The sequence below is a fragment of the Alosa sapidissima genome, chromosome 8 (assembly GCF_018492685.1).
Source record: "Alosa sapidissima isolate fAloSap1 chromosome 8, fAloSap1.pri, whole genome shotgun sequence".
In the NCBI taxonomy this organism is placed as follows: Eukaryota; Metazoa; Chordata; class Actinopteri; order Clupeiformes; family Clupeidae; genus Alosa; species Alosa sapidissima.
The window spans coordinates 15,344,532-15,365,335 of NC_055964.1; the positions used below are offsets into that span (position 1 = coordinate 15,344,532).

Genomic DNA, 20,804 nt, shown 5'->3' on the forward strand with positions numbered 1-20,804 from the left:
GAGAGAGTTTTGAAACTGGAGAGAAACAGGAGGAAACTAGTCCGGTGAGTCTTGTCAATCCCACACATCTCCGTCAAAAAAGTCAACATCTAAGGAGAGAACCAGCAAACACGGCGCAAAGAGAAGGAAATGGGTACGGGATGTAAAAATAGGATGGTAGGAAAATGGAAGTGAGAAGGGCAGAGAGACAGAGGGGGGGGGGGGGGGGGGGGGGGTGAATGAAAAGGAAGAAAAGCAGTCATTTTCTGGCAAGCTGGACTCACACTGAGTCAGTCTGAGTTGATCTATGTCAAACTAAATCAAATAAGAGCATTAGGTGGACAGTGGCCCTAAGTCACACTGTCCTCTGTGACTTGTATTTGACTTAAATCTCCCTGATGGGGGCTTTCATTTGGCTGCCATTTTAATTCGAGTCAAATTACTTGGTAAATATTTAGTTTCAATTAATGGCCCACGCAGGCTGTCCCAAACCAAACAAGCGCTCGGGTTTTCATTCTCTCACTTTCAGTTACGCTCACTGTAAACCACACATTCTGATGTCATACAGTTCCTCTGCACGGAAGGGAAACTCTTCCTTTCCATGTCAATGCCTTGCCATCTACCTTGTACCATCAAAAGGCTGGGATGTTTTATTTGGATCAGTTTGTGGTACACTGACATGCATACAAATACAGGCAATGCAACTAGTGTACTGCACTGTTGAGTGAGTCACACGTTATTGTCAATCGTGTAAAAAATACTTTAAATATTTTTCTGTCTACATGCTGTCTCTTGTGAGAGTTAAACACTCAAGTCATGCATAGAGACTGATAACATTTCGACTATGTTACATATTACTACTATATGTAAAAAACTCTTTTGATTAATATTATCTTCATATGTTCACCCCTTAAGGAATCGCAGGTAATTTAAACTATAATTTCAGTATGTCATTCCATTGTTTGCTGCAGAGGACATAACCACAGAAAACAGCTATATCACTTTATTATCCATGGAAAACAAATGAGCCTAAGCACTAGGGCCAAACAGATACAAATACTTAATTGCTCCTCACGTAGCTGTGGAAATCCAGGGCAGAATGACCCCAAGATAAGGCTCCTCCAGGCCTCTTAAACAAATCCAGGCATAAAGAAAGCACGGGTGAATATGGAGAGCAAGAGAAGGCAGGGCTAGCAAGAAGGGGGGTTGTTATATTCATGTGAAACGGGCCCAAACAAAGAGCCCATTTTTCTTGAACCAGACAACCCCCCACTTTTCCAAGTAAGATAAATAAATAAATATGAAGGGGGTAAAAACACTCGGCCCAGTGAACACACCAGTGAAAAGGTCCAGGGCAGAGTGAGTGACAGACAATTGAAAAGACAAATTGTTACATTGTCTTTGGCAAAGGATGGCAGCAGGGTTGACGCTCATAGGTAATTACGCTGAGACGTGAAATGGAGGTTCATAGGTCAGACAATGTGTCTGACCCCAAGTTTGAGGGCCAGTCCATAGGGGCAAATAGGGGGGGGGGGGGGGGGGGGGTCATGAAATGAACCAATTTCTCACTGATCATCGTTTGCTACGTCTCCTATATGTTGCTTAGTGACACAAAATGCCCTGGTGTCCCCTCTCCTCACCTTTTCTTTCTTTCTTTCTTTCTTTCTTTCTTTCTTTCTTTCTTTCTTTTCTTTCTTCTTACACACACACACACACACACACACACACACACACACATTCATATACACACACACACACACACTCACACACATATACACACACACCAGCTTTCTCGGGGAGCTGGTGCTGAGAAGCGCTGACGAAGGCATTTTTTTTTCTTGCAGCCACTCACGCATGTTTGATTTAATTGCTTCTCCAGTCCTGGGTGCCCCTGCTCTGCTCCGCGCCGCTCTGAGCAGCTGGCTCCGAGGGGGCAGCCGGACCGGCGGGCGGCCTGAGGGATCGCTCCCCTTATTTTGACAGTCAGACGAGGAGACAAGGTTGACCTGTTCCGAGCCCGGGCCCTGCCTCTTTCCCAGGGTGTTCCGGTGCTGGGAATCGCCACTGGCTTCTGTCGCAGGCAGCACCGCACTCTCTCTTCACCCCTTTCTGTCTGTTTAGGACAGAGGAGGGAGAAGAGGGGGAGTGGAGGTGGTGGTGGTGTAGGGAGGGAGGGAGGGAGGGAGGGAGGGGGGCAACATGACCCTTGAATGTTTTGGAAATACACTGAATGGCAGGTGACCCCCCCTCCCCCAGCACACATCCCCTACCCCCTACCAATGTCTGCCTCTTTTCTAACCAGCTGCTGGGGTTAACAGGAGATGGCATCTTTCTCATCAGTGAGACCTGTTTTCCCGATTACACATTCACTGTTTTACTTCAGTCTGACTTGAATTTGTCATTTACATTACAAATATACATTATTCTGGGTCTGAATGAATTCGTTTTGAACTGTTGGTGGAAAAAAATGTTGAATGGCTAGAGTATAAAAAAACACTTAAAATACAGTCATTTTCATGTCACTATGCCCCGTATATGTATACTGTGACTGCCAATGTCATTCTGTTTTTTTTTTTTAAGTTTGGTTTTGGATTAATTTAGATTAAGATCACCTTCAGAAACACAAGACATATTTGGGTTATGTGGAACTCACTGACGTTTTGTCTTATTCCCAGCACAAGGGGAGATGGTTAAAATGATTTTTGTGATTGTGTGAGTGATTGTGTAGAAGGCAGGGGTGGAGGGGAACACAGCTGAGGTGGTGTAAGGTGGTGGTGGTGGTGTGTGTGTGTGTGTGGGGGGGGGGGGGGCGCATGGTCAAACTCCTCAGTGGTTGGGATGACTAAACGCACCAGGTCATGCTTTCTTCATTAGCAGGAATGGGTTCCTGATGAAACCACACTGAGGTTTCTTCAGGGAGGAAAAAAATGGGAACTGGACAGCTTCCCATTAGTTTACACATGGTCAAGAGAAGAGCATTCCTCCCAGTGCTCTGTTCACAGATCCACTGTAATAGCCACATCTGTCCAGCTAAACTGCAGGAAACATGACATCCCACTGAAGCAAGAAATTATGAATCTGGATGGGAGATTATGTATGACTCACCTAAACTACATCTTACCGTATTTCACAAAATATGTTGCTCACAACTGCATAGAGTTGACAGTTAGTGGTGTGCTGGCACAATATCTGATTAACAAAATATGCTCTTATGGGATCAGGCTAAAGTTCACGTTCACACTGGTTTGAAGTTAAAAAGAACATCCTGTGTTTGCTGCTCTTTACCGAACACAAAAGATACCACACATGCGTGGAGGTATGCACCCTGCAGTGCCGCTTAGTAAAAATAATGTCCATGGAAATGCATGAAACCATAGGCACCACGACACATACATCTTTTGATATGTGCTAAATATCACAAGCCATTTGTTTGTATGTGTGTTTCATTTCATTTTATGGATGGCTAATTAGTTTATGCAAGACTGGAAATGCAATAATGCTCTTGACACTAATTAAAATGAATACACAATAACATCCTGACAATAATTTACAGATGAACTAAAGGTTTTAATGGTGACACATGGCCGAGTGGTGTAATGCCTGCATAATCATATACATATGGCTGTCAAGTTGATTCTAAGCTGCAGGCCTAGCCATCGCCGGCACGCCACCATTGTTTATGCAGAGATCCCAACCCTAAAAGGGACCCTTGTTTATTCCTCATCCACCATACATACACTTATTGAGTGTATTATACACCTGGGCCCACTGTAAGTGCATATATGGTTTTCAATTCTGTAGCACTGCGGATTTTGAATCAACGAGAGTATATGTGGTGAAAGAGGGTGCAAAAATAAATGTTTTCACTGCCCCATCAGATGGTGAAAGAAAGCAATAAGACCTTGGCTGGGTATTGGGAATGTTGTGCTACCATGCATTATACATGTGTAAATGGTAAGTTTCAGTATCCATCCAAGTGTTTTCTTTCAAAGTAACAATTTTTTGGGACTCAAACATGACCTGCGGACTAAAGTCTGTGCCTCCCCGCTTTAAATTGTTATCCAGACATAAGCACATGATCCACTCGGGCGATCCCATGACAGTTTAATGCAAACAGCGGCAGCAAGGATAATGGATGTCCTCTGGAGCAATTTGTTAAAAATGGAAGTAAAACAGGGACTTTGTGTGTGCATAGATAAAAATCCTGGCCATCCTCTAGTTTTGTAGTGTGTATTTAGTTGCTAGGACAAAAGCATAAATATCACAGATCAAAGATGTCAGAGGAAAGGATGATAAACTCGAGTGGTAATCTTTGACTGGGCGTGCGGTCAGACTGCTGTTATGGGGCACAGGGGGCGCAAGCTACAAACACATCCCAGCATTGTGAGAAGCAGCAGAAGGACTTTCTCTGCTTTTCTTGGCCGAGCACTGAGAAAGAAAAGCAAAGGCTTATTTGTTTTGCTGTTTTTCTCCCCCCTCTCAACACAAATCAATCTGTCATTTCTGGCCATGACTGGGAAACAGTGTGAAGGTCTGTACAGTGTTGAGAGCAGGTCTCTGCGTTGGGGCCAGTCCGCTGTGGGATAGTGAGTGTTTGGAGCATCTTGAATTAGTTCAAGGTTGCTATGATGATCCATGAAACGGAAGAATGCCTCAAATGTTGCATGAGCAATTATACACACCTCAAAGCTGGTATAAAAAACATTTGTGCCAACCCAACGACAGGGGGTTGAACTCAAGTCTGGGCGTGACATAACATCTTAAGACACTTTTTTTTTTTTTTATTCAGTCAGTCGATGGGCCTTTTTGCATGACTGGCAACCAATTCTAAGTTCAGGGATATCTTCACAGAGCCTTAAGACTGCTCTCAAATTCATTCCAAGCTCACAAATATCTCCTCAGAACCATGTGTTTCTCATGTAAGCTGTGTTCACTAAGGCAAAGAGCTGGAATAGTAATTAGGTGGAGCTTGCAGAGACATTTTCAGGGACCTATTCCAACAGCAGTGTACTGATAGATGACACACGCAGTCGCTAAAAGATTCAGAGGCAGCTTTCGGGGATTTGGCAAGCCCGGCAACTTCGAGATTTAGTGGACAAATGTGCCTTACGTGCCTGAGAATGTGTGAGGGCCACACATTGAAGCGTCCACTTTCTGCCCTCGATGTCTCTGTGTGTGTGTGTGTGTGTGTGTGAGTCAGGGAGCTGGCCAAATCAACAGCCTGCTCTCTCTTTTTTCTTCTTTTTCTCCATCTCTCTTTCTCTCTCTCCTTCTCTTTTCCTCTCCCCCTGCTGTGCAGTAATCCCAGAGCCTGCACACAGGTTATGAGTTATGTGGAAGGTATTCTGGCCCCTGAATCTTCAGAAGCACCAGTAACCCCGAGTAACAAGACCTGTCCCCGCCACTCCTTTCACCTTGTTTGAATGTAAATTTCACAAATGAGCTGAATTAGTCACGGGCACTGCAGCGCATCCAGGCAAGCCATTGCAAGCTTCTGTGCACCCCAGACAATCTTGTGAAATCCCCTGAGTGTTCCAAAACAATGTAAGAATTGTCAGTGACACTGTATGCAGTAGAAGGTTTACAACTGCATTTGGCAACAGCATATTGTTCTTTCTTTCTTTCTTTCTTTCTTTCTTTCTTTCTCTTTCTCTCTCTCTTTGCTCTACTTCTGTGTGTGTGTGTGTGTGTGTGTGTGTGTGTGTGTGTGTGTGTGTGTGTGTGTGTGTTGGGAGGGGGGTTGAGACTGGCTTCTGATTCACTTACAGATAAGACTCCACACAATGCTTTATTTAGCACCTCTATTCTGTTTCAAATGAGGGTCAAGTTCCTATTTAAGTTGCTTTAGGATTAGCTCCACAGTGTCCTCGGATGCACATCTTAGTTTCTTGATAAGAATCTCATTACTCATCAGGAAGCTACTCCGCATTAATAGCAATGCACCAACAATGCAGGCCTCCGCTGGTCTGTTTTGTTTATTCCAATGTCATGCTAAGAGACGTAGCATTTAGTCACTGGCTCATTATTGATAAGCCAATTACCTAACAGTATAATGCACTGCAGAGACATTATCTGAGTTGCTCTCTTTTCTCAACACCTGAGGCTATCAGTGAGAGACTAAATACGGTCAATTATGCAAACTTGGCAGTGGCCACTTGTGGGGGGGGGGGGGGGGGGGATGACTTGTAATGGCAACCTACATTAGTGAGGTGGGTGTCATTTGAGAAATGCCCCAAATGGTCAATACTTCAAAATATTAACAATAAACACAGGCTAAAACTTCCCCCTTCGACAAAAACACGTCAGCTTTTTTCTTCTACCATACATTTCTCATGTGTATAAACAGAGCAGCACACAGTGTCATATTGTTTAGCTGAGACAAGATGAAGAACGGTAATGGATGAAGGAAGTTTAGTAGCTCACACACATACCATGCCCTCTGAGACATAGCCCCTATATGCACGTAGCCTATGTGATTCTATACACTTAAACACAGAGAGTGGAGAATGATGATCTGTGATCTGTAAAAGCCCACAGGAAAGGGCTCCCATACCACTGAGACTGCTTGTCAAAATATTTAGTCTCTCTATTGTTGAGGTTTTCATAACTTCATCCCTATAAGAGACCGGACACACCTGTCTTGCATGGAGTGGAGACGAGAAGATGGACTTACTGACCCTAGTGAAATTTGCATAATGTTTAATGTGAGAATAAAATAAATGTACAAATACACACCCACGGATAATACATTATTTACATTATAGCCTAAAAATAGTTTACACCTGACCCTGTCATATCATATTAATAGCCTACTAATTTCTCGGTTGCAAAATGATAATGAATTTGAATCAATTGCAACACTATGCCAGATATACTTTATACTCAAATGTACCTAATGGACGAATCATTTACTATATAGGCATAGCAGATAAAAATCTAGCTTTACAATTGTACATTAGTTGCCTACTCTAAGCATAGTCAGGATCGCAACGCTTTCAAAAGCGTCGAATTATTCTAAACGTTAATTTAAGCATGCAATTTCCTATCATTTTTGCATGTTCTTCAATAAAATGTGCCCAAATGTGTGTGTGTGTGTGTGTGTGTGTGTCAGGGAGAGAGAAATTGTGTTTGCCAGCAATTACAACAGGGTGTTTGGGGTAATTGTTATGAGCTCTGTATTGTTAACTAAAGCGGGCCATTTGACTGGGTTTTCGACGTCATTAGCAGGACAAAGACAGGCGAAGATAAATTGGTCGGGTTCACACTCCTAATCTCCCTATCATTAAAAATTATGAAAATCAGGCGGAGGGAAAACACTAACAAATCTAATATTGTCTGAAACGCAGACAGCGTAGCCTCGTGCACAGACTGTTGAGAGACAATTTCTTTACAAAAAATACCGTCACATATTCCACATGTCATCGTTTTGGGAATGTTTAATGAAGCTGTGACGAAGACAACGAAAGGTAGGGTACATGTATCAAAACGTATGAACCTCCAAACGTAAGAGTTTGTTCGCGTAGGCTACTGGTGTCATTGTTCTAGAATACGAAATAAATACAAGATTCAAGCACATCCGTGTCATGTCCGAATTTAAACATGCATTGTTTTAAAATAGCCTAGTTGGCAGTGCCTCAGCGGCTGTACCATATCACCTTAACTGAGACTTGTTGCAAGAGTTTCAATAAGACAATGTACCTAAGCTTCTGGGTAGAAATAAACTTGGATAAACTCGGAAGGGAGATAGGCGTGGAAGTTTACACCGAATTTTATTCACTGGGTAATTGAGCGCTTTGATTGACATGTGCGTGCCAAAAGGTCCCGGAGCATTTCCATTGGTCGACAAGTACTTCACAATCTCCCCTTGTTCCTCCACTTTGGGCATTTCAAGCAATGCTCTCTTGGCAAGCAGCCGTGTGAGTCAGCACCCGGACTCAGCTGCAGAACCCCGTTTTGTCGGCATCGGATTTCCAGAAACTCAACTTTTAACATTTTTCCAGGTCTTTTTTGGTCATCTTATTTAGGTTCTCTACACGAAGAAGATTTCATTATTTTCCGTTTTTCTTTTCTTTTTTTTTACAATTAGCTCTCCATACTGAGAGCATCACATATTTTTGGATTTTTTTCCCAGTGACTGTTCAGACAATGAAGTGTTTTGCTGTTCTAGGTTTTTGGAGAGGCATTGCTGTGGCGTTGGCCATGACAATGTTCCCTGTGAGCAGTGCCTCAGAATATGAGTATGCAGACCCAAGCTGGAAGTCGGACCTGTACACCAGTGGGCGCATCTATGACAAGCCACCTCAGTGTGTGGACATCCCTGAGGACCTGAGACTCTGCCACAACGTTGGCTACGACCAGATGCTGCTACCTAACCTGCTGGAGCATGAGACCATGGCCGAGGTGAAGCAACAGGCTGGGAGCTGGGTGCCTCTGGTGCACAAGAACTGCCATCCTAGCACCCAGGTCTTCCTGTGCTCCCTGTTTGCCCCAGTTTGCATGGAGACACCCATCTACCCTTGTCGCTGGCTGTGCGAGAATGTCCGAGACGCCTGCACCCCGATCATGGAGGCGTTTGGCTTCCCCTGGCCCGAGATGCTCACCTGCGACAAGTTCCCCCTGGGCGACGTGTGCATCAGCACCCCTAATGCTACAGAAGCCTCAAAGCCTTCAGGTAACACAAACCTCTTTGTTTTCGTTTTAATGCAGCACAGGTCTGAGACTGATAATGAGGACACAAGGAAGAGGAATGCTGAATTTAAATGTGTTTTGTTGTTGTTGTTTAAGAAAGAAATGCCTTGTAAGTTCTGCTACACAATGGTCCTCTAAGTCAGACATGAATGGCATTGCAGATGGGGCAAGTAACCACAAAATGAGGGTATGTATGTCACACAGTGACAGTGTTGCCCACAACATGTCCTCACTCCTTGTCCACACCTTGGCAGCATCCAGAGTATACCACGTCTCAAAAATGTGGGAATTGACAGCATGTGACTTGCAGAAGACCTTGCAGTGTAAACACTAACACTTAGGATTTGGCTTTGAGAGACATGCTGACATTTTGAAGTCAACTGTATGCATGCAGGGTGATGTGACACCAGCAGTCACACCTTTTGCTTTCTGTGAGAAGTGACACTGTTGCCTTCTTAAAAGCGGTAGACTGTTATTTCAGGGGACAAGGTCTGTTTGTAGATCAGGACTCCCATGCTAACCACCTTTTGGACCTGTTCATCAGTCTTGTTTTTTTTTTAGCCTATAGCTTCAACATTCTTTGATCTGTATTTCAAAATGTGATAGTGATGTGGTAGTTTTTTGGTAGATTTCTGTGTCCTTAAAATTTAGTATGTCTTTAACCAAGTGTTTTAGTTTTTATTTACCAAGCACATTGTTCGAAATTAATATTGCCATGCTTGTTTAACAGCTGGTAGCAATTGATTTTGAATGTTTAAGATCCAGCACATACTGGGATGTTGTCCAGTAACAAACGTTTGTGTGTATCTACTTATTTCACCCGAGGAAAAACAGCTAGAACCCATTGTTCGGATCAACAGCTCTTGCTCTCCCTTAGTACCCCCAGGCCCCAAAACAGGCATTTATTAGCTCCTCAGTTAGCTAATGACACAGACCGAGATAAAAAAGAGGTTGTCCCACATTTGATAAGATTGCTCTGTCACCTCTGCAAATGTGATTCCCTTCAAGGCTACTACTGCTGTAAAACCCTTCCCACTGTCTTTACACCCCACAGAGATGTTAAAGTCCTGTGCACTCACATTGCCTTGTGCTACATGCCTGAGAGCAGTCTTGGTCAGATGCTTGAGTATAGAGGTGTCAGTTTTTGTTTTAAAAGGGTTAGGTATTATCTCCCCCTGACTCTACTACCTTCACAGATACTAACAGCATTTGCATTAACCCCCCCCCCCCACACACACACAAACACACAAACATTTTTTGTCTGAGAAAGTTCTGCAACGGCTTTGAGATGGTGAATTTATGTTGGAAACGTTCTGTGCCCCGAAAAACAGTGTTTGCATCACAGGGTGCTTTTATCACTTTCTCAGTGTTCCTGGCACGAGAAAGCACTTCTCCTGGAAAGGCTCAGAGCCGTCAGTTGCGAGAGACTAGGGAAAGTACATCTAACTGAGATGGCTGGCTCATAAATCGAAGGGGAATTTCCATGAAACTCTCAGTCTATGTACGTCAAGACATGAGGAAAAAATGGGAATATAAACAATAGAATCAATTAAATGGCAATGGTGGCAATGGTTGTGGCTGAAGCATATAGCAGAAGTGCTTCTGATGGGGGCACTGCACAGCAGGGGTAAGAAGCTCTTCAGTAACCAGCACAGCTGCTTAAGGTAGACAGCTCTCAGACCACACAGGCATACCTCAGCCCCGGTCACTCGCCACTTGTGATAAATAAACCAACTGTCCTGCCGTTTATAGCCACAGACCCAGAACCTGTTCAAACTATGTTTGCAAACACTTTTTTTTCTCATGCTAAATTTTAGTTATGAAGTGTGGCTGCTGATTTTTGTTTTTCATGTCCACATACCGTTTTTCATTTAAAGTTAGTTTTAATTTAATTTGTGTGCAAATAAATTTACCAAGTCATGACTCCTTGGTTCAATGGTGTTTACCTCTTCGAATGAGTTCTATTTTTTGGATTTGTAGATTGTAGAGAAGATGCACTGGAAAAAGTAGAAAAGATTTACTGGAAAAAAATGTTATCCTTTTGATTTTCTGAGTAGCACCTGTTGTCACAAGCATTTTCACTTGGGTGTAACTTCCACAAGGATTTGTCAAATACTTGTAATTAGTAGACAAGTGACTACAAAGAGCACTGTGTTTCAAAGGTAAACACATTTTCCATTTACTCTGGGCTGCAGTTAGTTTAGTATATACAAGGCCTTGTAAGAAGACATGCAAGAACAAAAAAATAAAAGTGAAAATAAAAATGCTAGGTACAAAAGTGGTGATTTGGGTTAAGACAATCAATCTGTCAATTTTATCTTTTTATCATTGTTGTTCCTCCTTGTTAACATTTACTTTGTTCTGCAGATGCAGAAGATATTATTTTCTTAACCAAATCACATCATGTGAATACAGTGAACACTAGTTGTCATATGAAATCTTAAGCAATTAGATTTATACTGTGGCCTTTTACAGTATAAAGGAAACATTAGTTTGTTATATTATGCTGTGAAGATGACTTTGATGATGACATTCCAGTAAACCGTCTGTTATGAGATTTGTTTGCATGCTGCATTTATTATTTGAGGAACATGAAATTCACAACTCCCGTGGCCTTGGATTCATTGTGTTGCTATCTTAAATTAATAGTAAAATAATAGTGAAATAGGCGTATTCAATTTTGAAGACAATGACAGGAGAAAGTACTATGTATTATAGTGAAGTAGACATATTTAATGCACTGCTTCATTTGTTGCCAACTTCAGTTTTTCTGTGAGAGTACTGTTTTTTTTTTTACACAAGAAAACTGTAAAATGTAATAGAATATGACAGTGAGGAATTGCCACTGTTTTATTTTCTTCACATAGTCAAATAAGCCTTTGATTTTCTTTGCAGGCGATTGCCTAGTGCATTGATTTGTGCATTGACGGTTTAAATTCAGTTTGATCCACTTTTGTCTGACCAGACCCCATCTTGCCTCCTGCAGGTTTCTCCCCTGTCTGTCCCCCCTGTGACGACGAGATGAAGGCTGATGCTATTTTGGACCACATGTGTGCCAGTGAATTCGGTAAGCAGTTTTTACAAGTTAGCCACTTTGGTTGTAAGTTACAATTTACTATTTTCTTTAACTTGAGAAACAAGTACACACCACTTTTTATTATTATTTGCTGGTTTGATTTATCAGATACAGATCTTTAAAATGAGTATAATGAATAACTTTAGTAGTCAGTACAGTAGCTAGATCATGTACAGATTGAAAAAAATGAAACAGTATACTCACAATAAGGTGGTGTTTTGCCAAGACGTTACATTAAAATTGATTGGCCTAGTCATTAACTTTCCTCACAAGGCCAAGGGAATGCATAGTGAAGCCTGTATTTCTGCTGTCCTCCGCCTCCTTATTCTTCTTCTCTCTGTTTTATTTCACCTGCCCTCTGGCTCTCTCCTCTGTATGGTTCTCCTCTCTGTATTTCTTTGTCATTAGGCTTTTGTTTGTCATTAGGTTTCTTTGCCAGAAATGCATTTAAAAAGTGTTGTTGTGATTTAGATTATGCCTTGGTGGTGTCTTTCATCACGGATTCAGGTCTTTTTTTATGGAAGCTTCTCAATCCCTTCAATCCCTTTACATAAACATGTTCTCAAGAGTGGAAAAACACCACTGCCATCCCTCTCTTGTCTTGGGATTCATAGCTGAATTGATAGTGTTTGTTATGTATACAGAAAAAAGAATGCTCAAGAGATAGGACTGCGGGCCCATTGTGCTTTTGGCTGCAGAATGCTGCCTTCAACAAACAAATAAAAGTTGTCAAATAAAGGCAACATTGATCAAGTTTGTATTCCATCTCAAGTCAATGGAAAATGAATTGCATGAAAAACATAAATGTATTGCTATCAGTCAGATTGAGGGCAGATGAATAATTACTTTTATTTTTAAACGAGTCATGCAGTTCACTAAGTTGACCAAGAGTTTATCAATGTTGAAACCCACAGGCATTTTAAGTGTCATGAAAACAACTGAATAGTTGTGACCACCATAAATCCATACCGTGTTTTAACATTACAATTTCAAGGTTATCAGTTTGTATGTAATGGAAGAGAGCTGATCCAAAGTGGTAGTAAAACCTTTTACTTGGCAGTCATTTGGGGCAATAAACTGGGGTGTTTGTTCTGCTGTCTGGCCCTTGGGAAGTGACAAGAACCCCGAGACTGACCCCTGCTCAGGGTGATCACTCGACACCGTATGGTGTCGTTGAGGTCCTAGTGCCACATCTCAATTCTTACCTCATTTTCAGGGTTATGACCAAATCAGCGAAGAACCTAAAATGATTGATAAAAAATAAAAGACACTTGAATATGTAATACATGTAATTAATATAGGATTTATATTTATATTTGGAATAAACAGAAGATCTGACAGAGAGCTTTTATTTAAATATCTGTGTACCATTATGGTCTCCCATTGCATAAATGCATGGAATCATGCAACAGTTTAAAAGACCATTCAAGTCACCACTGACTAAAATTAGGATAGGTTTGGCTATAATTCCATGGCCTTGCATCCTTCATGCTTGATATCTGATTTGACATCTGAGCACTAGTCCCTGACGATGACTGTTAAATGATGCCATTCTTGAAGCAATTAAGCCTAATCATGATAACATTTGTGTGGCCCAAAAATAACCCAAGTGGACCCTGACGTTTTATTAGTCCTGATGTTAACTGATTTGCTAACCCTGAACCGTATATCTTGCAGGTGACTGTGGCTCCACATGTGGAGACAAGCTTGTGTACCGTTCCGTCAGCTCCCTGAGCGGCGACTGTGTTTGTTTTGGCAGCGCCTTATGAGTGCTGACCCTGAGATTTAATCACTGGCTCATTTGTTATCCTGTAATCTTCACTGGTGGGGGAGAGGCATCTGTAGCAACTATTAGTGTTACAACACGCTTTTGTCAACAGTTACACAAAACTGTAATCATTATTAGTAATTTTGAGAATAGTTTATTTATTTCATTTTTTCCTTAAGGGGATGGGGGATGGTCTTTTTTTCTTTATGATACTGGTTTAACTGTAATCATTTGGAAACATTTCAGTGACAGCAGGCTAGAGTGGAACCTCTTCCAAGTCGCTTTGATCTTTTAATGGCAATGATTGTAACTTAACAGACAGCGTCACCTCGACCCGAGCTGGTGAAAGATTTGCAGCTGCAGGTCGGCTGCTATCATGATTTACACCCGTCGCAGCAGGTTTATTATGCTCCCCGGCAACAAACTTTGTAGCCCCCTCAATTGAAGGCCTGCATGCACTTTTGTAGTAAATGACGCATGCTCGATTTTCCTCCTCTTCCTCTCCCTCTCCTCCTTCTTCTTCTTCTTCTTCTTCTTCTTCTTCTTCTTGTTTCTGGGAGGCAGTAAACAACGCTGTGCATCAGCAATGCTCCGGCTCCTGCCCCTTTCGCTCCCCCTGGCAGACAGAGCCCATGTTTGTGAATAGTTTGAGCGCAGCGCTCCTGCTGTGTTTACGACGCGGCCCCAGAGAAGCCGGAGAGGAGCCTGGCCCTCCATGCGGAGAAGGGCCGAGAGGAAGTAAGGGGTCGCAGGTCAGAGCAAAAGGTTAAACACCCCCAATGACCGCTGAGTGGAGGGGGGCGGGCGGCCACTGGCCCTCGCCACACTCCTCGGGCGTTTCCACCGTCTGGTTTAATTCTGAACTTTTTCCCTTAAGCGTAGAATTGATGATGCAGGTTTCATTTTAGGTCAGCCATAGATTACTGTGTCATATATAATAGAGATGCATGCTTGGTTTATGTGAGGGGCAAAGAGGTCACTCGTTATAGCTCAGTATGTTGTCTGACTAAATATTTACAAGAGCTGTCTCCAGTGATGTAGTAATCCTGATGTGCTCGTTTCTCTGCTGAGAATTTCATTTAGGCAGAATGAGCTTCTGTTTGTGAATCCTCTACAAGATAATAACTTGATAAAATAGGCCCCTCTGTTGCTCTGTAATGAAATACAGACACACATTCCGCTCTATTTATAAATGCACATGGTACAGTTTGTATACAGATACCCCTGCATTGACATGTTTCTCATGGTCAGACTGTCTGCTATGATAAGATTCGGAAACTATGAAATTTAGATGAAGTACCAGGGGATCTTTGTTAGGATTAAGGCCAGAATTTATATCTGGCGCTTTTGCTTAACATTTAAATGGTTTCATGTGGTGTTTGGACTCGGACCATCCTTATTGCATTTTTGTATAATGCTCTGTGATATTGAGTAGGAAGGAGAGTATAGTGTAGTCCCCAGGAGACATTAGACCAGATAATTTGTGATTGTCAAATGTTGTTGGAGGGGGGAAAAAGTTCTATATTGCAGTCCTGAAGCTATTTTTGCTAAACCAACTGCAAAGATGTTCTCCAGAACGGGGTAACATTCTGCCTATAGTGACTCAGAGCACAAGAAGCTTAAGGTGCACAGAAAGTTCATAGCTTTGTTAAAGCGGGATTTGAATCAGATAAAGTGGTTCCTTGGGTGGGCTCGGGCTTCTCTTTATTACTTTGCTTATTATGAATGCTGCCCATTTTGATTCAGTTTAAGACTAAGCCACCTCCAAGAATAAGTTCAAGGGACTGAGACGCCGGATAAAGGCTCTTAATCCGTACCATGTGCACTGTTAATACCTGGAAAAACAGTTTTTTTTCTACAATGGTCATTAATTGTGAAAGTCTGAAGGTGTTAGAGATGGGCACTGCCACTCTGCCTAGTTTCCTGGGAGCATGGGGCTCGCATGAGTTTTCCAAACTCTATAGCACGCAGTGCTTACAACCCTACACGGCTCACACTTTTTTTTTTCCTTCCAGGGAGGGCTGTTTCCTCTACGAGCTGCTAAGAATATAAGTCACGGTTCAAAGAGATATGGGCAAGGATTACTTTTACCATGGTTTAGTCCCCGGCGTGTGATGGCGACTGACAGTGATTTTTATGGAACAATTAGCAGTAAATCTCGGCTTGGGTGTCAGAGTTTTCATGCCTCTTGGGAAACCTCACCATCATTAAGCGAAATGACTGTCTAGGTGGCAAAAAGCCTGAAGTTTACACAAGGGTCACGAGGCAAAACCACAGCGTGACGGAGAGAGTGGAAGTGATGAAGATGCACATACAGTATGCAATGTCTTCCTCACTTCCCATCGCCGCTGTTAAGATAAGTGTTGTAGTGTGCTGTGGCGAGTTGCTTTGTACATCAGGACTGATAGAAGCAAAAGAGGGCACCCTCATGTTCATGGGTTGAAGAGCGATCCCTCTGGGGTTGACTCATGCACACGTACGGCAGAGAAGGTGAGGGAAACAAACAGATTAAGAGGTTAAAGAGAGTTTAGTGAAAGATCAAGCAGATTTAAGCAAATCTAAGGAGAAGTGTGGGATTAAGGAGAGATGAAAGTCGGAGCGGTCAGTCTGGCCTAGGACTGCTCAACGGACGAAATCAAGGAAATGAGGCATGGTTCATTTTTGGTCACTTTTTTCTTTTTCCACATTCTAGGGAGACAGTGACTCATGGACTGAGGGCAGGTCCATCTGTCCCGTTTGATATTTCAGATGTCCGACTGCTAGAAGACCACTGACCTATTCCTAATTGGCACAGCCTCATAACGGGTGTATTCCCATGAATGAATATTCAAAGATCAGGTTACATCTGGAGTTGAAATTTCCTGAGTTAACAAAATGCCAAAAGGGCATAAGGCATGTCGTCTTTCTGTGGATTGGGATCATGATATATGCCCTATCCTTTCCTCCACACCCCCCATGCACACACCCCCAGGCCTTCAAGCCCTCTTAAAGTCTTAAATGTGCTCTAAGAAGTTACATTTAGGTCAGGTTTTGTATCCACACTGACTAGTTTGCATTGGCTGGCTCAGGGACAAGAGAAAATGATACATTTACACTACAGTATGTATTAATCTTTTTAGGTGCCTTTAACCAAAGTCACTTTCGACAAAAATTAACATTTTCATTAGTGTGTTTGCTACCTGTGAATGAAAGAACAGAAGACACAAAGATAAAACAAGGGTTTTGCATTCACAAATGGGACAAGTCCAGCGAGTTCAAAAATATTTCATATTCATGGCATCATATCTGAGTAAATTAACAACAGTAGTATTTTGAGGTAGGTAGCTATTGCTATTTAGATAGATGGGTAAACCTTAATGAAGGGGAAGCCAAACCTGGAAACCTTTGGAAACCTAGGACTGTAAACCTTTAATAATAGGTAATACTGAAACCTTTACGCCTATTTGTGCTCTTTTCTCTAGCGTTACTTAGTCAACTAATCTCCTCTTTGTGGGACCTGGTCTTGGGCTGCCCGATAGGCATACCCTTTGCAATACAAGCCTCTCTTGCCGCTCGGCCTGACTGTGACCTGCTCCCAGAGGGAAAGGGATAATGTGACGCACTTTGGATTATTATTGTGCTCTGAAGCAAGAAGGGCTACTATAACTTTTCAGCTTTTTTCTCTTTCTTACTGATTTTTCTTTTTTTGGCAAATGCTTCTTTGTACAAGATGAGGGGTGTGGGGGGTAGAAGCCACCAGTGTTTTGAGGGAAAATATGACTTGCCTCTCACCTCAGTTTATTTTAACTGTCACACTTCTTCAACCTATTCTTTCAGCCATCAAGACCAAAATCAAGGAGGTCAAAAGGGAACAGAATGACCGTAAGGTGATCCTGCAGAAGAAGAAGAAGATACTTAAGCAAAGCACACTAAAGAAGAAGGACTTAAAGAAGCTCGTGCTGTACCTGAAGAATGGAGCAGACTGCCCATGTCAGCAACTAGACAACCTGGGAAACACTTACCTGATCATGGGCCGCAAGGTGGACAAGCAGTACCTCCTGACAGGCATTCACAAATGGGACAAGTCCAGCAAGGAGTTCAAAAAGACCATGAAGAAACTCAAGACCCACAAATGCCCAGCTTTTGAGAATGTTTTTTAAATAATCTGTTTTGTTTATTTGTTTCGTTTGTTTCTTTTTGCATCTCATTATACACATGAACTTGCACAACCAAGCAACCCAGAATATTGCCTATATTTTCATTGTTTATATAAATATATATATATATTTCTATGTGTATTTACAGATTTACCATTGTAGTGAGTCCCTTATTTTGTGTGCAGTGGGGCTCTGATGGTGTAGAACTGGTGACGTTGAAAGAAAAAAAATGCAGTAGATTCTTAAAATATCAAACATAATGGATCACTTATGTACATAACCACATACATGTCCAGAGAATGTTATAAAATAATGAGAAACATCATAACAGAATTTTGATATCTCTTGTACAATTCTTACCTGAGTCAAGAATTGGTCATCGTGATCACCAGAAATGAAGTGGAATGGTAAAGGCCATACATACAGACAATACTTCCATCATACCATAACCATCACCACAACATATCACTGTGACAGCGTGTCCTAACAGCATGTGATGAGAGCGAACATTAGTGATAAAATCTGTTTTAATTACATTGTTTTCAATTGGAATGTCCTGACAAAATGCAATGCGAAGCAGTACTGTGCAATGCGACATTTTGAGAACTTTTTTCAGATGCCCCGTTTCCATTTTCTTTCTGTCGCTAGCATTGCTCTGCTACTTTGAATAAGAAATATGACTCAATAGAAGGGTATATTTAACAGATTTAGTGTGGACAGATAGCATTAAATGCTACAAGACAGTCGCTCGCTCGGATCCTGTTAGGACACATTGTTACTTAAGACTCTGATATATAAAACTCAGACATACAAGTTGAGTCATAAGAATGTTCAGAATCGCTATGTACTGTGAAGTAGTCTCAAGGATGTCCATCTTTTTAGTGATGTCATTGTGCGTTTAACTCGTATTTTTGGGACAAATCAAATGAGAACAAATGTACGTGCTATATTTCTTAATTTCATTTTTTTGTGATTTAGCCCATCAGATAAAATAGCTCTAGGAAGTAATGAAATAATGAATAGGGCCTACTGGTTAAGCACATACATTTTTAAAACAGGACAGAAATGGCATGCAAATCACTGTCATCTTAATCCCATACATGGTTAGTTAGTTTGAAACCTGTTCTGAAAAGTGACTACCCCAAAACTTAAATACAGAAAAGTGAAGATATGCCAGTCTAATTCCTTGGACTCATGGACTGTTATGTATACATGACTCAAGACAACACAAATTTACCGATGTGCATACACTGCACTCAAACATGAGTCTAAACGGTAAATGTCTGTCCAAGATTAAACCATCGTTCTGTAGCTTGAAATGCACTGTTTTGTGTCCTAAAATCACTTAGACGAAATGGTTAGTGACATGACCATGTGCCCCCCGTGCATTGACATGTAAATGTATAAGACAGAGTCAAAGGTGTTTAATTATATGCTTGATTTGTATGTATGTCACCAAGTGTCATGTCCCTGCTATTTTCTATGTAAGAGCAACACGTCTATAAGTTGATAGTTTCATTAGTGCACCTCAATTGTATACAATCCTGTACAATCAGCTTGTGTTTTGTCAAACAGTTTCTAAGTATAACAACCCCAACAATTAGGTAATGATGACTAATGGATAATTACAGTTTAATAGCAGACAGAACATCTGGTCACAGATAGGGCTTAAATTCTAAAAAGGCAAAGGCCTTACATGGAGCCTTGGTGTACAAATCACAAGAAAGAAACTGACTTGTTGACTACATCCATTATTGTGACTTTTTTTAAACTCTGCTCTACTACAGTAAAACTTTATAAAACATATCTGCTGTAAATACACATACGTGAATAAAAAGAGGTAATAATGACATTTGGCTTCCAGGTGTTCAGGTGTACATTTTCAAAATATGTGCCATATATCTATTTTCCAAGATTTTGTTTAGGTTTTCAACAGCTTTTTTGTTCTGGTTTAATTTTTGATTCCAAAAGAAAAAGCTCATTACCTTTTATGCATTTAACTGTTAAGATAGAAATATGTTCAGTGAATATAGAAGTTTAATTCAATCGAAGGCCAATGCAATCATTGTCCCATTTCTCTCTCTTTCTCACTCACTCACTCACGCACACACACACACACACACACACACACACACTCGCACTCACACAGAGAGAGACAGGCAGACAGACAGACAGACAGATAGAGAGAACATTTCTCTCAATTAATGTATAATATTGTGATATAGTACAGAAATGTCTAGCTTATCAGTGATCATCATGTTAATTTCTAAACATATGGTAAATGACACTTCAGTTCAAACAGAACTAATATAGTTAATGGAAATCATCTTCTGCTCTGCTGCCTCTATATAAATACACCTTTTGTTATTTATTCGTGCTGCTTAAGCAGAAAAAAGATTCCACAGCATCTGATATAGTTTGCACAAAAGCCATCTCACATGCTAAAGCATGGAATCAATATTTGTCGGGTCCCAAGTAAAAATCCTGAGGATATTACTTTTAGATGGAATAGATAGCAGTTTGGCTCAAGGACTAAGAGAGAGCAGAGCATAGAGGAGAAATGTGTGCTTCACAGGCCAGAGTCGAAATTCTTGGACTGCTTTCAAATTGGCAGATGCTTCACATCAGCACTAATATTTGTGAGCAGCTTGTACTCTTATAAGGCAAATTTGCTCTCTATTTTACAACTATTCCATCAAAACTTGAATGGTTTTAGTTCTGTGCCATTAGAAATATACTTCATATTTATTCAATCACATTGTTGTTTCCTCTCAAATTAATAATAAACACTGTTTACATAATAGTTACACATTTCCCTTCAGGATATGAATACAAATAGGAAGATAAATGGCCTGCAGAAGTAGATATCTTAACTCATCGGTGTCAATGTCCCTCTGTTCATAATTTGCTTCGACCCCGATCTGTATTAACTTCTTGCTGTTCCATGCAACTAATGCAATCATCCCTCACTGATTATTTTCCATTGCTGAATTAGGATGAAACAAAAAGCAAAACAGGAATGCTGAGTAATGGCTGGCCATGCCAAAGTCAATGTAACATTGTCTATTTTGGAAAATTGGTCCAAGTCAGTCACCAGTCACCTACACAACCACTGTGTTGCCAAATACTGTAGACCTGTGTAAATATTTAAGCAATA

General features: G+C 41.3%; 1 protein-coding gene across 1 annotated transcript; it reads left to right on the forward strand.

Moving 5' to 3' along the window:
* Positions 1-7,870: 7,870 nt before the first annotated feature.
* Positions 7,871-19,508, forward strand: sfrp1a (secreted frizzled-related protein 1a). The gene is made up of 3 exons (XM_042101898.1): positions 7,871-8,650; positions 11,654-11,734; positions 17,328-19,508. The coding sequence occupies exons 1-3, from the start codon at positions 8,125-8,127 to the stop codon at positions 17,648-17,650; spliced, it is 930 nt and encodes a 309-aa protein (XP_041957832.1). The 5' UTR covers positions 7,871-8,124; the 3' UTR covers positions 17,651-19,508.
* Positions 19,509-20,804: the final 1,296 nt, after the last annotated feature.

Excerpts from the sequence above, each read along its gene's own strand:
- sfrp1a (XM_042101898.1), top strand. The coding sequence starts at position 8,125 with ATGAAGTGTTTTGCTGTTCTAGGTTTTTGGAGAGGCATTGCTGTGGCG. Across the intron at positions 8,651-11,653 it reads AGAAGCCTCAAAGCCTTCAG|GTTTCTCCCCTGTCTGTCCC; the intron begins GTAACACAAACC and ends TGCCTCCTGCAG. Across the intron at positions 11,735-17,327 it reads CATGTGTGCCAGTGAATTCG|CCATCAAGACCAAAATCAAG; the intron begins GTAAGCAGTTTT and ends CTATTCTTTCAG.